This window comes from Mobula hypostoma, chromosome 9, assembly GCF_963921235.1.
Source record: "Mobula hypostoma chromosome 9, sMobHyp1.1, whole genome shotgun sequence".
Taxonomy (NCBI): domain Eukaryota; kingdom Metazoa; phylum Chordata; class Chondrichthyes; order Myliobatiformes; family Myliobatidae; genus Mobula; species Mobula hypostoma.
In genome coordinates this window covers 35,105,665-35,123,917 of record NC_086105.1, presented here as the reverse complement: position 1 = coordinate 35,123,917, position 18,253 = coordinate 35,105,665, and the positions used below count along the sequence as shown (strand labels likewise).

General features: G+C 40.3%; 1 protein-coding gene across 6 annotated transcripts in view; it reads left to right on the top strand.

The window, feature by feature from the left end:
* wnk1b (WNK lysine deficient protein kinase 1b) overlaps positions 1 to 18,253 on the top strand; it is a 163,568-nt gene that overhangs the window by 134,345 nt on the left and 10,970 nt on the right. For all 6 annotated transcript variants that reach the window (XM_063058052.1, XM_063058053.1, XM_063058057.1 and 3 more), the window contains 5 exons: positions 1,662 to 1,734; positions 2,752 to 2,888; positions 7,030 to 7,712; positions 8,713 to 8,915; positions 9,003 to 9,194. In XM_063058052.1, the coding sequence (XP_062914122.1) occupies positions 1,662 to 1,734; positions 2,752 to 2,888; positions 7,030 to 7,712; positions 8,713 to 8,915; positions 9,003 to 9,194 (1,288 nt within the window). The remainder of the gene's footprint in view (positions 1 to 1,661; positions 1,735 to 2,751; positions 2,889 to 7,029; positions 7,713 to 8,712; positions 8,916 to 9,002; positions 9,195 to 18,253) is intronic.

Here is an 18,253-nt window from a genome sequence, read left to right as displayed (position 1 = left end):
TGAGTTAAAACTATTAAGAATTTATTTATGTACAACTGGTTTGTATGATATAGATTATATTGTTGTGTTGTGTCCTGCATATTTGCTGCATTACTATTACATAGACTGTAAATTTAGCTTTGTGTCTTCTTGTCTTTTTAATGTTATTATGTTTGGCAATGCACCAAGTCAGGGGAATACGCACATGGAAAGAGAAAGATGGCTGGATGAAATGTCTTGCATATTCCTGGTCTCTGCTAAAATCTTGATCTTCATGTTACATTGTAGCATTGCTGTCATTTTACCAATTCAATTAGTTTGTTTTGTAAAAATTTTCTTATCACCCTCACTGTTTTTACCTGCCCCTACATCTCCTCCCTCACTACCATTAAGGGCCCCTAACAGTCCTTACAGGTGAGGCAACACTTCACCTGTGAGTCTGTTGGGGTCACTTACTGTGTTTGGTGCTTCCTGTGTGGCCTCTTGTATATCGCTGAGACCCGATGTAGATTGGGAGACTGCTTCACCGAGCAGCTATGCCCAGTCTACCAGAGCAAGCAGGATCTCCCAGTGGTCACCCATTTTAATTCCACTTGCCATTCCCATTCCGATATGTCCATCCATGGCCTCCCCCACTGATGGGATAAGGTCACACTTAGTTTGGAGGAACAACACCTTATACTCCGTTTGGGTAGCCTCCAACCTGATGGCATGATCATCGATTTCTCCAACTTGTAGTAATGCCTCCCCTCTCCCACTTCCTTTCACCATTTCCCACCCCCTTCTCCCCCTCTCATGTTATCTCCTTGCCTGTCCATCCCCCCCATGCTCCTTCCCCTTTTTTCTTTCTTCCATGGCCTTCTGCCTCTTTCACCAATCAACTTCATTCCCGCCCCCCCAAGTTTCATCTAGTGTTTCTCTCTTCCCTACCCCCATCTTTCAAATCTGCTCCTCAGCTTTTTTTCTTAAGTCCTGCTGAAGGGTTTCGGCCCGAAACGTCAAATGTATTTTTTTTGCCCCTTGATGTTTCCTGGCCTGCTGAGTTCCTCCAGCATTTTGTGTGTGTTGCTCTGAAATGCACATTCTTGATCAGTCTGTGTACACAGCCATGACTGACATCCACTCTGAGCTCCATTGGCTCCATGGAGTAAAACAGAAGCTTATTTACACGCATGTTAAAGCAATGATGGAGCTATACCCAATGAAGAAATCTTGTATATTATAAACGTGTCCCCCACATGTGTTGTCCTGTATTAAAGTTTGTTAGTAACACATCTGCAAAACACCATAAAATTATATCCTCTGCAAATTATTGCAAATGCTATGGTAATTTATAACCTTGCCATGGTATGAGAGTGGCTCGGTAGTGTAGTGGTCAGCATAATGCTATTACAGTGCCAACAGTTCTGGTTCAATTCTGCAAGGAGTTTGTATGTTCTCCTTGTGACCACATGTGTTTCCTCCAGGTGCTCTGGTTTTCTCCCCCATTCCAAAAATGTTTGGTTAGTTGGTTAATTGGTCATGGGGTGTAATTGGGTGGTGCAAGCTCATTGGGCCAGAGGGGTCTGTTACCATGTTGTAAATTTCTAAAGATCTAAATTTATGCAGATTTATAAATTGATAATATAAGCATGTTTTTAAGCTTGGATTTTCACTTAACTAGCTTTTTCTTCTGTAATCAGAGTGTGGCTCCTGTGAATGGCTCAGTGGTGTCTTCTGTTCATAGTTTTATGCCAACCAGCTCGACTGCAGAAGGTAAAACTTAATTTTGTCCTGTGGAGGGGGGTGTGAGAATACTGCCATTTGGAGGGGGGTGTGAGAATACTGCCATTTGGAGGGGGGTGTGAGAATACTGCCATTTGCCTGAAGCTTCATTATTCGGCAAAAAATGTTGATTTGTGGAGGCTGAAAAGGCATATCTGCTACTCTGTATTTAAAATGTATAGGTGCTGGTCCTTTGCATCATGAAAAGAAGGTTGGATGAGCATGTACTAATGAAACATAATACTGATACCGATTTGTGTGTGTGGTAGGAGGCATGACAGAGTCCTAAATGGAATAATCAAATATATATCAATTTAAAAACCACAGATATAATCTGATATTAGTAAGAGGATGTCTTCCATTTAATTTCTCTATTGACACAAACTGTCAAAGTTGTGAAAACTCATGGTGAGCAACTGTTTTTTAAATGTAAGGGGAAAATATATAGTTAATGGCAGGAACCATACCAGTATTGATGTGCAGAGGGATTTTGGGTTCCAAATCCATAGCTCCCTGAAAATTGCAACTCAAGTAGCTAGTGTGATGACAAAATAACAAAACTGCAGAGCTTGCTGGCCTTCATCAGTAACAGAATAGGGTGGATGGCCAAAAATCTTTTCTCTAGGGTAGAAATACCAAATACGAGATGACATCATTTTAAATGGTGGGAAATTTTAAAGGAGATGTATGGTAAAAGATTTTTCCCTCAAAGTGTGGCAGATACCTCAAATGTGTTCCCAGGGTGGTTGTGGGAGCAGATATGATAGTAACATTTTAAGGGTGCTTAGAGGGGCACATGAATATAGAGGGATGTGAGTCATGTGCACGCTGAAGGAATTAATTTGACTTAGCATCACATTCAGCACAGACATCATGGACTAAATAGCTTGTTCCTGTGCTGTACCGTTCTACATAAATCTAGTTGGCTAAAAGTTCTGAATCTTGTTTTCTGGAATGTAATTTACTTTATAAGTGATTTCAATTTTAATTAATTTCCTTTCTTACCAGGTCTTGTCCCACAGCTCGATGATAATGTTGCTGTCTCAGAATGCAAATCCGACTCTCGTGAGGAAAATGTCATGATAACAAACACAGTTGCAGCTATTGGTATTGGAGCTGGTGTTGTGAAAATGGGTCGATTTCAGGTAAGATCTCAGTACTGTAACCAAAAAATTGTAAGTATTTCCTTCCCTCTAATCTCCTCACAACTTGTTATTTAGGAGATAATTGTCAAATAATATTGAATTGCTACAGTTAAAGACCCTATAAATATTATTGTGATTTTTATTTCCTTTCAAGGAATAATTTTTTTTAAAACTATGGAAGTAAAATGGAGTACCTGGCTTAAGCACTTGTTGATTTTTTTTTTAATCCTTTCATTATACTGTCTACATTTGGGCTCATTCCTGACCTTGTGTGCTTTCTATGACTGCATCGGTTTCCTCCAGGTGCTCCAATTTCTTTCTAAAAAGTGGGGTGCTAGGTTAATTGGCTATTGTATATTGTCCCTGATATGTAGATGAACGGTAGAATCTAGTAGGATTTGGTGCGAATGCAGAATGTGTTACTTGATTGTTTGCTGTTGGTGTGCACTCGCTGGGCCAAAGTGTCTGTTTCCATGCCATGTATTTCGATGACTGACTTTGACTTCCACTTTTTGTACAAAATTCTCACTCTTCTGTAAAGGCCTTTGATTACAAGATTATTAACTAATTCTTTCTATTTTTATAAAACAGTACATCTAATATAGCCCACAGCCTTGGTTCATGAGTGTACTAATTTGGAAAACCACCATGAATTTCTCTTCTTTTACTGTCAATTTAATTTGTGTAGTCCATACAAAGATAAAATTCTTCTGTGATCAAATTGCTTTTGTTAACTGTGTCTCGTATTTTCAGTTGTGTGCTATGCCCTGTCCATTATTGTTTGGTGGCAGTTATCTAGGATCCTAAGGTCTATTTTCCAATATCCACCCAATTGCACTTGGTTTTCTAATCCTTATTCTGCCTTTTCCCTACCCTCCACTGTTATTTCATTCATCTTGTTTAAAAAAAACATGTCTAATGCTTAGTTTTGGTTACTTTGCAGCAACTTCTCTGTAATGGCTTTGGGTTGCTCCCATTTATTTTGTTTTTTAGCTCTTAATTCTTAACTGTCTGTCTTCACAATGAAAGTTGCATGCTTTAGACAATCTTCAATTTTGTTGCTTCAGCAATTTTCCCTGCTTTGCAGTTGGAGCTGTATTCTGTCTGTATATTTGTTTTCTGATAGATTCCAGTTATCTTTATCACAAGACCATAACATATTAGGCCATTTGGCCTGTCGAGTCTGCTCTGCCATTTCATCATGGCTGATCCATTTTCCCTCTCAGCCCCAATCTCCTGCCTCCCCTCCACCACCCCCAGTATCCCTTCATGCCCTGATTAATCAAAAATCTATCAACCTTTGTCGTAAAGACTTGGGCCTCCAGAGCTGCCTATGGCGATGAATTCTACAGATTCATCTCTGTCATTGTCTTTAATTTCTCAAATTTTATTCCCCAACACCTTTCTCCACTGTTTAGTTTAAAGCCATATTTAAGCACCTTCACTATTTGACTAGTTAGAGTGCTGCTTCCAGCATGATTCTAGTGAAGTCTGCCCAAGAGAACTACTCCATCCTTCCCCAGCATTCCATGAATTGAAACCTATTTCCTCCTCACCAGTCTTTGAGTCATGCATTTACCTCTCTGATCTTACTAATGTCATACATTTTGCATGTGGCTCAGGTAATAAAGCATTCTATTCTTACCATTGTGGTTCTGCTATTTAATTTGGTCCCAAGCTGCTCATGTTTCTTCAACAGAACCAACCCCTCAGATCAGCTGGACCAGAGGTAACTTGTACTTCAAGTTCCTTTACACTGGCTTGAGGAGATCTTAATCTTGACATTGATATGACCATTGGGACTTGTAGATCTGGCTGCAGAAAGCACCATCTATACTACCCTTGAAAGCCCTGGATTCTTTTCACTCCCCAATTACGAATGACCTCATCCAATGGTGTCTGCTACTCCTTCCTGCAGTTACTCTTCTCATCTATAATGCTCCAAGAATCTTTATCTGTGTGAACAGGTAGTAAGGCTGAGGATCCTTTTTATGCTACATTATCGATTCCTTATCTACGTCACTGTTTATCACTTGTTCCTTTTTTGTTTGACTTGACCAGTTCTGCAGTTCCAAATCAAAGGTATGTGATTGCTTCTTGAAACAAAATGTCCAGGTGGTAATTCCTCCCCCCTCTCCCCAGTGTCCCGCAGTGTCCAAATCAAAGACTCCTGCTCAACAACTAGTAATAATAAAAAGAACTTTGGCTGATCTTCTAATCATACTGGGCTGCAGCACATCCTGTACCCACGACTTAACTGTGCTCCTATGCTTATTTTAGGTTATTTATTATATTTATTTAACTCTTTTTAGAAATAAAACTGCACATTGCCATTGTCTTACTGAACTTGCTTAGTCACCAAAGTCCACTCTCCATTGACACTCCACTCAGTGGGCATTGCATATTGCACTAAGAAGCACTGTGCCTTGGCAGAACTCTCATATGTTAAATTGTATTTTTACATGTTCTGAATCACCTGATCAGTGAATCAGTTCTTGCTGGTTACCTAATTAATTGAGGTTCTAGGCTTGTTGTTTACCATATGTAATTTGTTTACAGTCAATAAAAGCTGCAAGGCTAAGAGAACAGTTGAACCAAAGTAAACAATTAAATATTTAAAATGAAATTTCCTCTTAACTCATCAAATACCATTTTCTGTTAGCACCTCACATTTTCTGGAGTATCATGTGCTCCAGGTCACTTTGTATCAATACTAAGAATTTGGACTCTTTCTGATGAATCATCCTTCTGAATCTGCCAAATTTTCTATTTCATATAATTTTACAGGGACTCCATGGGAGTGCAACTCAAGTATTATGTAGAGCTTTGATCTTCATATTTAAGGAAGGGTATATTTGCTTTGGGGCAAAGCAGAGTAAGTTCACAAAGCTGATTCCTTGGATAAAGAATTTGACATATGAAGGAAAGTTGAGAAGGTTGAGCCTATACTCACTGGAATATAGAAGAATTATAAGTGACCTAATTGAACCATTTAAGTTTCTAAGGAGAATTGACATTGTGGATTCCTCCATCTTGAATTGTTATTTAGAACGAGGGTGCATGGTTTCAGTATAAAGGGATCAGCTTTTTATGATGGACAGTTATTACCCCTCAACCATCAAGCTCCTGCACCAGAGGTGATAACTTTACTCATCTTTATTTACCCATCATTGAACTGTTCCCACCACCTATGGACTTAGTTTCATGGACTCTTCATCTCCTGTTCTTTATGTATTGCTTATTTATTTACTATTATATTTTTCCCTTCTTTATTTACAGTTTGTTGTCTTTTGCACATTGTTTATCTGCCTGTTTTGGGTGCGGTCTTTCATTGATTGTATTTTATTTCTTGGATTTACTGTGTATGCCTGGAAGAAAACGTATCTCAGGGTTGTAAATGGTGACATATACAGTATGTACTTTGATAATAAATTTACTTTGAACGTTGAGAGATGTAGAGGCTATGTTTCTGATATTTAAACTGCAAGGGTATCAAGGGGTGTAGGGAGAAGGCAAGAATATAGTCTTGAGGTCAGGAGTGGATTCGGTATGGTATTATTGAATAGCAAAGTGGAATGGTCCATTTTTGTTCTTGTTTCTTATGTTATTAAAAATAAAATTTAAGAGACTTACTGCATGAATTGTTCCACTTTTACACATTGGTCACTTTACCCAAAGGCAATAAACACTTGCACTTCCCATAACAACTTGATGTACAGTCTGTTAGTATAGATGCTAAAGTGCTTTTGTATTTAGTTCTTTTGTGGTTTTATTTTTTTAAAAAAATGTCCTGATTAATACAGTTTTGTAAAGTAGTCAAAATATTGTTCTGCTCTATTGTGTATTTTATTCTATTATTAATCTGTATTAATCTGATTACACATGATGAATTCTGCAGAAAATTAATTAAAACTACCTTCAGTTAGTTAAAAATAATTCCTCCCTCCTGCTAGCCTAGATCAATTTGTGTGGTACTATACCAGTATCTGCTAATTGACAGCGTCAGTTGTGTTTTGAATAATTTTTAAGTCAACCTCAAATCACATTATGCATTGTCTAATATTTTCAGTTATTTTGCACAAGAGCCAAATCCTAATGATTTTTTGTTTAGAAAGCTGCTAAGTAATTTATTTCGTTGTAGGTTTCTGTGGCAACAAATGATGATTTGTATCAGCAAACATATGATGAACAAAGAGGGTGTAAGCAGAAACATACTTCAGATGAATCGTCCTCTTCTGGGAGTCCTGAAAGTACACTTGTTAGACCATCTGCAAGTGGCAGCCATGAAGACGTTGTGGATGGTGCACCTATAATTGAAAGCAGAAATAACGAATCCTTACCATACCAAGATCAAGAACCAGCCCAGCAGGCAAAAATAGGACGGTTTCAGGTAACAACACGAAGAGATACTGTTGGCCGTTTTTCAGTGGCAAGGACACAAGATGAAGTTACATTTGAGGCTGGCAAGAGAAACCTTCCTTGTGTTCCTATGAGTACTTCTCCATTAACAGAACTTTTGTCATTGCCAGTGGATCATGTTACAGATCGAATTTTACCACCTAGAGAATCAATCGAATCAGAACAATGTCTACATACAAATGGACCTGTTTTTTCTGAGGTAGGACAGCCTCTTCCAAAGGAGCTTGGTCAAGTGGCAGTTGATAGTGCAGGCAGTCCAGTATCTCCTCAATCATCAGAATCCAAGGGTACTGTTATCCTACAGAACCTTACCAATTCCTTTAATTCTTCTTACTTGAGCAGTGATAATGATTCAGAAATTGAAGATGAAGATATGAGGAAAGAGCTGCATCGGCTGAGGGATAAGTAAGTATCTGGTTAACCTCTATATTTGCTTGTTTGATATTTACATCATGGTGATGTAGGCTATTCATTTTGTAAGCACGAAAAGTTGGAGTACTAAGATCGGTCTTGCAGTAGAAGTATGACATATTCTTCTATAGACCTTTACAATTTATACACATCTCTGGCCACAAAACTCAGCTGATCACCAAATTATCACCAAACACAGCCTTAGCAAATGCAAATACCACTTGTGAGCAAGCCCCTTTATTGATAACTCCAGGAATCTGAAGATATGGATTCCTAGCTACCATGTAGCAAACACTAGGAAACATGGGAGAGGATAAGTCACTCAGAACAAGCGTTCTAAGGAGAGAGGGGAAAAAATACACCTTTGAAGTCCTTCACAAAATAGCATTTTGAAAAACTAAGATCAAATCGAGATATTAAGGTCCCCAAGGGATATGGAGCAAGTTTGATAAATATAGTTCAATGAAAATTGTATGAGTTGAATAAATAGTGGGGGGGAAAAAACTGAAGGGTTTCTGTTTCTCTGCTGCACTTCATTATTACTATTTGTTACTATAACTCAATAAAAAACCCTGGGAGATTTTAGGTTGAGGGAAAGAAAAATATACAGTATATGCTTAAGTTTAATGTCAAAATATCTTCTTTCAATTAGACCCTTCTTTCAAATTTATATTTCAAAAGGAAAAAGAGTGCCCATTTCTCCTTTGTTCATGGGTAGCTGTAGGAAGGACTTATCCTCTCCCATGTTTCCCATGGTAAATTGCATATCTTCAGATTCCTGGAGTTGGTCAATAAAGGGGCTTCTCACAAGTGGTTTTTGGACTTGCTGAAGCTGTGTTTGTGACAATGTGCATGTTGCACTATCATTTTGTGGCCAGAGATGTGTATAAATTATAAAGGACTATAAAAGAATATATCATGTTTCATTTTAGTGATGGGTATCACAGAACAACTTTCTGATAGCAGTACTCTGTTGTAAAACAATTTATTTCAGACATTTGAAAGAGATTCAAGAATTGCAATCACGACAAAAGCAGGAGATTGAGGAACTTTATATAAAATTGGGTAAGGCGCCACCTGCTGTAATAATTCCACCTGCAGCACCCCTGTCTGGACGTCGCAGACGACCCACAAAAGGGAAAAGCAGCAAGTCCAGTCGGAGCGGCTCTCAAGGACAGAAAAGTCCCTTACTTTCAGGTAGGTAGTGACGGGCATCCATTGAACCTCTTTTTTTGTTGTATGGTGATACTTACTGCTGATGTCCTTGCTCTGTTCCCCTTGCAGGGTCTTTAACTGTTCAGAGTACTTCAGCGTTGACAACATCACAGATGCTGTTGCCACCTCAAACTACTCATGAATTCTCTGTTTCTGGACAAGGTCATTTGCTGAAACCCTCACCATCCAGTGAAAACTTGCACTCTGCTTTCACAAGTGAAGGGGTGATTTCTGGGCAAAGTGTCCCTTGTACTGGACAAGGTACGAATTTTGCTAACTAATTTGAAATTTTTAGGTGGCACATTCTGACAAGTTTTGCAATTATTACATTAGTTGTAGGAGGTCACACATAGGCAAATTTAAATCATGCTGTCATTATTCAAAGAGTACTCTTGGTTTGCCCTGATTTACTGAGAAGTCCCTCGTTCATCATCAGTGTAACAACAGTGAACTGATGGCAGTATAATGAACTGCTACCTGAACACATTGTTAACTCACTGCTGGTTAGGGAGAAGATAATGAAAGTATGTGTAGACGATATCTTGGGGAGATTGGTGAACAAAATCATGTGGGATGAATTTATGAATAAGAGATATCACTTTGCTTAGATTATACTGTAGACCTGGCAATAATCAATTGGAATTATACTTATTTAAGCAAATTGCAGAAAAGTTTCAAAGCAAGTAGGGTTATAGTAGGGGGAATTTTAACTTTCCCAATACTGAGTGGATTGCTTTAATGTAAGGAGTGTGGAGGGACAGAAATTTACTAAGTGCATCCAAGAGGGGCTTCTTTTTGACACCTTATCAGAGAAGGGGCTGTACTTTTCATTACTTTGGAAAATGAAACCAGACAGGTGGTTGAAGATAGTTTTGAAAGGAATAAGGTTGGTTCTCAAGTTAAGATCCTCAATTGGGGGAAGGCTGATTTCAGTAGCGCAAGAGGGGACCTGGCTAAAATGGAATGGGTGCAGAAGCTTACCTTCAAATAACCTTTGACAAGTAGAAGCCTCTTAAGAGGCGGCAAGAAAGGAGGGACAGCATGTTCTGGTGAGGGTTGAAGGAAAAGATTGCAAGATTAGGGATGACAAGTTATTGATGGTTTGATCAGGAAAATAACTAATATACCCAACTGCATTCCGGCAAATCCCTAGATCAATAGAGGGCAAATAGTGGTCATGAAGTATCCTTGGCATTTAAGATTAAGGAGAATCCCAAGTCATCCTACTAGTGAAGGAGCAAGAGGGTAGCTATGGAAAGACTAGTTGCTTTTGAGACCAAAGGAATAATCTCTTTGTGGAGCCAGGTGTTATAGGCAGGTTTATAAATGAATATTCATCTCTATTTAACAATGAGAAAGACATGGAGTATGGAGAGTTCTGGGAGGGATATGCTGATTGTCTGGGCCATATTGGTATTAAGAAGGTGAAAATGCTGGATGTCTTGGAACATAAGGGTGGATAAACCCAGGGCTGGGTGTGACTTATCCTAGAATGCAGTTGGGAATGAGAGAAGATTTCTGTGGTTCTGGCAGAGATACTTTAATTTTTTGTTAGCATTGAGAGTGATATGCTGTCCAATGAATTTGCTATTTTGAGGAGGTAACCAAGGAGATTGAAAGTGTAGTTTTACATGTTGACCATGTGTATTTTAGTAAAGCATTTGGCAAGGTTCCATATGGGACCTGAAGTAAGCCTGCTAATTGGATCCAGAGCCTGCCGGCCCCGACGCTAGCAGGCATGAACTTTCAATTGCGGCGCCTGCCATTGATCTCGGCGGCTCCAACACCTCAGGACATATTCAAAACCCGGACTCCAGCAACGACCATGGACACATTCGAAATGATTACGCAACCACCAACCGCGACTCCAGCCTTGAACTCCAGGCCGGGTCTTTATGTGCTGCTGTTGTGACTCCCGTCTCCCCTTCCCCCACCACCACTCTGCAACCCCGTCTTCCTCAGATCCCACCGTCAACTCCTGGGCCCTCAGAGGCTCCATCTTCCTCTCACCCCAACCCTCCCCTCTCCATTGACACCCCCAGCCTCCCCCCTCCCCCCTCTGATCCCAGCTCTCATCCGTGCCGGGTCTTTACCATCCCCTCCGACCTTCAACTGTCGGAGGCAGAACGCTCTGTTCTCAGTAAGGGCCTCACGTTTGTCCCCCTTCGCCCACACCTCAGCGAGTTCCGTGTTCGCCATGATGCGGAACTTTTCTTCCGCCGTCTCCGTCTCCGAGCCTACTTCTTCGGCAAGGACTCTTCCACCCCCACCGATGACCCCTTCTCCCGTCTTCAACCCTCCTCTTCTTCATGGACACCCCGCTCTGGTCTTCTGCCTGCTCTGGATCTCTTTATTGCCAACTGCCGACGGGACATCAACCGTCTCGACTTCACCGCACCTTGTCCCCATTCCAACCTCACTCCTTCGGAACGCTCTGCTCTCCACTCCCTCCGCACTAATCCTAACCTTATTATTAAACCCGCTGATAAAGGGGGTGCTGTTGTAGTCTGGCGTACTGACCTCTACCTTGCCGAGGCACAGCGACAACTCGCGGATACCTCCTCTTATTTACCCCTCGATCGTGACCCCACCAAGGAGCACCAGGCCATTGTCTCCCACACTATCAACGACTTTATCCGCTCAGGGGATCTCCTATCCACTGCTACCAACCTTATAGTTCCCACACCCCGCACTTCCCGTTTCTACCTCCTACCCAAGATCCACAAACCTGCCTGTCCTGGCCGACCTATTGTCTCAGCTTGCTCCTGCCCCACCGAACTCGTTTCTGCATACCTCGACACTGTTTTATCACCCCTTGTTCAATCCCTTCCGACCTATGTTCGTGACACTTCTCACGCTCTTAAACTTTTCGATGATTTTAAGTTCCCTGGCCCCCACCGCTTTATTTTCACCATGGATGTCCAGTCCTTATATACTTCCATCCCCCATCAGGAAGGTCTCAAAGCTCTACACTTCTTTTTGGATTCCAGACCTAATCAGTTCCCCTCTACCACCACTCTGCTCCGTCTAGCGGAATTAGTCCTTACTCTTAATAATTTCTCCTTTTGCTCCTCCCATTTCCTCCAAACTAAAGGTGTAGCTATGGGCACCCGTATGGGTCCTAGCTATGCCTGCCTTTTTGTTGGGTTTGTGGAACAATCTATGTTCCGTGCCTATTCTGGTATCTGTCCCCCACTTTTCCTTCGCTATATCGACGACTGCATTGGCGCTGCTTCCTGCACGCATGCAGAACTCGTTGACTTTATTAACTTTGCCTCCAACTTTCACCCTGCCCTCAAGTTTACCTGGTCTATTTCCGACACCTCCCTCCCCTTTCTAGATCTTTTTGTCTCTGTCTCTGGAGACAGCTTATCCACTGATGTCTACTATAAGCCTACTGACTCTCACAGCTATCTGGACTATTCCTCTTCTCACCCTGTCTCTTGCAAAAACGCCATCCCCTTCTCGCAATTCCTCCGTCTCCGCCGCATCTGCTCTCAGGATGAGGCTTTTCATTCTAGGACGAGGGAGATGTCTTCATTTTTTAAAGAAAGGGGCTTCCCTTCCTCCACTATCAACTCTGCTCTTAAACGCATCTCCTCCATTTCACGTACATCTGCTCTCACTCCATCCTCCCACCACCCCACTAGGAATAGGGTTCCCCTGGTCCTCACCTACCACCCCACCAGCCTCCGGGTCCAACATATTATTCTCCGTAACTTCCGCCACCTCCAACGGGATCCCACCACTAAGCACATCTTTCCCTCCCCCCCTCTCTCTGCATTCCGCAGGGTTCGCTCCCTACACAACTCCCTTGTCCATTCGTCCCCCCCCATCCCTCCCCACTGATCTCCCTCCTGGCACTTATCCGTGTAAGCGGAACAAGTGCTACACATGCTCTTACACTTCCTCCCTTACCACCATTCAGGGCCCCAAACAGTCCTTCCAGTTGAGGTATCACTTCACCTGTGAGTCGACTGGGGTGATATACTGCGTCCGGTGCTCCCGATGTGGCCTTTTATATATTGGTGAGACCCGACGCAGACTGGGAGACCGCTTTGCTGAACATCTACGCTCTGTCCGCCAGAGAAAGCAGGATCTCCCAGTGGCCACACATTTTAATTCCACATCCCATTCCCATTCTGACATGTCTATCCACGGCCTCCTCTACTGTAAAGATGAAGCCACACTCAGGTTGGAGGAACAACACCTTATATTCCGTCTGGGTAGCCTCCAACCTGATGGCATGAACATTGACTTCTCTAACTTCCGCTAGGCCCCACCTCCCCCTCGTACCCCAGCTGTTACTCATTTTTATGCACACATTCTTTCTCTCACTCTCCTTTTTCTCCCTCTGTCCCTCTGAATATACCTCTTGCCCATCCTCTGGGTCACCCCCCCCCCCAGTCTTTCTTCCCGGACCTCCTGTCCCATGATCCTCTCGTATCCCCTTTTGCCTATCACCTGTCCAGCTCTCGGCTCTATCCCTCCCGCTCCTGTCTTCTCCTATCATTTTGCATCTCCCCCTCCCCCTCCAGCTTTCAAATCCCTTACTCACTCTTCCTTCAGTTAGTCCTGACGAAGGGTCTCGGCCTGAAACGTCGACTGCGCCTCTTCCTATAGATGCTGATTGGCCTGCTGCGTTCACCAGCAACTTTGATGTATGTTAATTGGATCCAAAATCAGCTTAATAATATGTGGCAGAGGGTATTGGTAAAGGATGTTTTACTGATACAAAGTCTGTGTTGAGTGGTGCACCACAGCGATCAATGCTGGAACCTTTGTTTGTGATATAGTATTGTCTTGGAAGTGCATGTAGGAGATATGAGAATTTTATACAAAAATATACAAAAATTGATGGTGTTATGGAAGCTTGTGTAAAACTTCAGCAGAATATAAATCAGTTGGGCAGAGTGTTGTGAGACCGAGTTTAATTGTGAGAAATGGAAGATGATGAATTTGGGAAGAATGTAAAATAATTGGTGGGGAACTAAAGAAATGTTGATGAGCAAAGCAATTTTGGAGTCAATATCTATAGTTCCCTGAAAGTGGCGACACAGATTGATGGGATGATGAAGGCGTATGTCATGCTTCACAGATTGGGACACAGAATATAAGAGCTGGGAACATGGTTAAGCTACACTCTGACTCAAGTGCGCAATTTTGGTCACCACACTGTAGGAAAGATGTGAATGTACTGGAGAGACTGCAGAATAAATTCATCAACATGTACTTGGATTGGAATACTTTAGTATGGGGATAGCTTGGATAGCCTGGACTTGTTTATCCTGCAGTGAAGGAGGCTGAGGGGTGACTTGTCAAAAGAATATAAGATTATAAGTGACATACTTGGGGTTGATTTTCTTTTTCATAGCAAGGTGTCAAAAACAAAAGAGCGTAGATTTAAGGTGAGGATGGAGTTTTAAAGGGGATCTATGAGTGGGTGAGGGGAGGAGGAAAATACTTTTATACAGATTTGTTGATGTCTGGAATGCTCTGCCAGAGGTCATGGTGGAATCAAACGCAATTACTACATTTATGATTCTTTAACAAGGGTACATAGAAATAAAAGGCATAGGATTTGATAGTTCTAAAGAGAGCAAGTGGAATCAGTGGAGATGAGTAAAATTTATGTCATGGGCATGGGTTGATAGGCCTGTTTCTATGCTTACAATTCTGACTCTGGTTCTATAACCCAGTCTGAGAGGGAGTTGTATGCATTTGTGTGTGGAAGAGTTCTGTTCTGACGAGGCTTCCTTCATTTTTGAGTCTTAGCCATGCACTTATTGAATCGCATTCCTCCTTCGATTAAAAAAAAATCAATCACTTTCATCACTCCTTTGGGAATGTATGGAAATGCATTCTAGGTAGATTACGGGCAAAGTGAATTCAAACTTAGTAAGTGTTATGTTATGATTTTATGACACAAGGTATGCCAAATAATAGTTATACTGAAAAGCCAGAATGTAAGATCTTCAATATTGTTTTATGGTAACTCGGGAGGTTTCTAGTTAAAATGTGAGTTGAAGTAGGATATCATGAATTTGGCATATTGGGAATCAGTCATCAAGTAACCATGACAGAGGGCAAGTGAAGTTTAGTGAAATACAGATCAATTTTCTCTTTTGACCTTTTTAACAGAATGACATTTGCAAAATGTGAAGGATGTCCATAATTGGCATATAGTTTCAGGGATGGAAGACTAGTGCAAAGGAGGAAGAAAATTTGGATTTTGAACATAATACAGGAGGAAACATCTTGCTGAGCATGAAGAAGCAAGGAATTCTGTGACACTCTGTTCCTAAAAGTGCCCCACTTTTGACTTTGATATTTCAGTCAATTGGGCCCATAAGGGGATTAGAACACATTTTCACATTGCAGAAAGTAGAATTACTCTCCAAGCAGAGAAATAAAAAGAGAACTGATATGCTGAATCCTCTATCACAGACTCTGCTGATGAATCAAGCAAATGGAGGTGTCCAAAATTCTAGAAGTCTTATTACCTTTGGTAGTAATTAGGGTGCAGGGTGGGGTGCAGACTGTAGGTAGCAAGGTAAGTCACAAATTTAAGATGATTTCTGAAGACTAGAAGAACATTATTTCTTTTACATGGTGGTATCAAATGGCCATGGAACCAAATTTATGAATGCCTTTCAAGACAGTGTTATATATTTTTTTCAAAGAAATTCGCAGAGCTGTTTGCAAAGATAGGTAGAACGGGACTAAACACATCGCTCTTTCAAAAAGCTGGCATATACATAGGATTAACTGGCTTCTTTCTATGCTCTAAGATTTTACCATTCTAATACTGATTTAAATAATGCAGTTGCTAGAAGATACTAATCAAAATGAAATGACCTAGCAGTTGAACTTGTTAATGTCAGCAGTATAGAAGCATTAAAACATTGCACACCTCATAACAAATCCTAAAGCTTTCAGCAATAGAATGGCAAAATTTTATGATCTGAATCCCAATTTCAATGTCTTGAGAGTCAAAGTGCTGCTATCTACAGTAGCTGTGTAATAGTACATGATTTAACTCCATCAGAACATCTGGTGTTAGAGTTATGGTGAAACGCTGCTTTTCTTTCATCTGAAATGTAAAGGTGAATAGCCAAAGTATTTATTATGCATTAAATTGAGAATGAGACTTAGAGGCCTTGTCTTTCATTTTTGTTTGTTGATCCTAATCTCAAGAGAATTATTATCCCTGTGCTCTAAATCGATAGGAAAATTAAGGCAGGTGTAAAAATTGGGATTAAAAGAAGTGTATTGATAACACACCATTTTTATCACAATGGAGGAAAGAATGATGGAAGTTCTATATTTAACAAGCTAGCTCTTTTTATTTGTGTCATATTTGTTGGCTGACTTTCTAGTTGTAATTAAATTACACAATGTTCTCATCCTCCTATTAGCTTTAGAGCACAACTTTTATACTGCAGAGAGTATTCAAAAATAATTTTTCAGTAGATAGTTTTGGCAGAGATTACATTTTTCTACCTTGAGTTATTTCAAAAAATGAAGAGCTGTAGCAAAATTGGGCCTTTTGCTGATGAAGTTGGAAATGTTGGTCCTCTGGTACATAATTAAATATATTTTATTAAAATCAAATAAACCATAAAATAATTACTTTGGCTTCACTATATGTGCATTTAGTTTTCCTTTGAATTTGTTCATCTGAGATCAGTATTAACTTTAGATATACTGGTTATTGCTCTGTCCCAAAAATAAACATGGGGCACAATATATCAACTCCTTTTAAAATGAGCTGTTCTGGCAAAAGTAATTGATCCTAGTGCCCTCAAGCGGGTACTGAACGCATTTTAGATAAATTGTTCAACATTCAAAGACAGCAGTCTGAAAGTCTATACATATATATTCTTAAATCTATAACATCTGCATACAAAACTTGCCATGAATTGGGCCAGGAGATGGAATAGTGGGAGGTTGCCAATTTTCAATTCCTGTTTTTGTGAATTGGTTTTGTGCTGTGAAGTTCAACAGAACTCTTTTGACTAATATTTTGGTTCAATTAGAACTGCAGTCTTTACAAGTGTTCCTCTGTTTCAGTATGTATATAAATGGATGTACAATTTTGTATCTTAAGATGGAACACAAATTGACAGCTAACATTCCCTTTACTCTAAAGAAATGCTGTTTTATACATTGCCAGGAAATGTTATTTCTATTTTTGGATCAAAAATGTGTGTATTTTGGCATGTTCTTAATTTCTTTGAGTTCTGAGATTCAGTTGTCTCCATGTATTTGATTTCTACAGCAGGATTTTATTTCAATATTTCCTCTTTATGCAGGCCAGATGTGTGACAAGTGGAGCTCAGTCAATGTCACTCAAATGTTAGTTAAAAACTGGTGGTTGTATGTTACCAACTAAATTAGTTTCATTCGCAGTCTTGCCCTCCACAGGTGATCCCTTCATATGACAGGGGTATGTGTCCTAGAAAATAGTCATAATGTTATTTTCTTTTGTGTAAAGCTTGTTTATCTGTACACGCTTCATGAAATGGGAGTTGGGGGAAAATATATTTATTCCACAAATTCTGTGAGAATGAATATTATTCCTTGTCGCACTTTTTTGTTGGGAGCAGAGATTTATGAATCCTGTAAAAGCAAATTTCTTGAATAGCTATAACACATGGGTCATCTGTATTGTATTTTGAGTGACGATTATTCATAACAATGAAGATTGAAATAATTGCCCACAGGTCTTGTGAATGATTGACCAATGCAGTTTTTCTATTCAAAGCTGGTCTCAGTACTTCATTATTTTACATATTTAAAATTCTTGTGGGTTATGTAATCTGAACTGTCATTGTAGGTTGTAGGTATTTTTCTGAAGGTAAGCACTGGATGATAACTGTTGGGCAGCTGTTTGTACACCTTTCAGGCAATGGCAGAAACTTGGAAACATTTAGAAGATACAAATAATGAATATTATGTGCAAGTAAGACTCTTGAAGGTGATTAATATCTGACATGGATGAGGAAGTTGTGCTATCCAGTTTGAAAACATTTGAACAATATATTTTCTTTAGCTTGTGAGCTCCCAGTATAAGTTAAGCCTTCGACTAACCATTACATGGTGAAAATAATTGTTGGGAAAGAATCAAATTAAACCACATTTTCTTGCTTTAATAATAGGGAACTGAAGCACGAATGATGCATGTTATTGGAGATGATAAATTCCTGTAACTAGAAATGCAATTTCCTTGAGCATGGGGGTGGGGGGGGGTGCAAAATTACATGCATAATTATCTGAGTAGCTCTCTAGGTAGCCTGGGTCTGTCTGCAAAGTAGAAT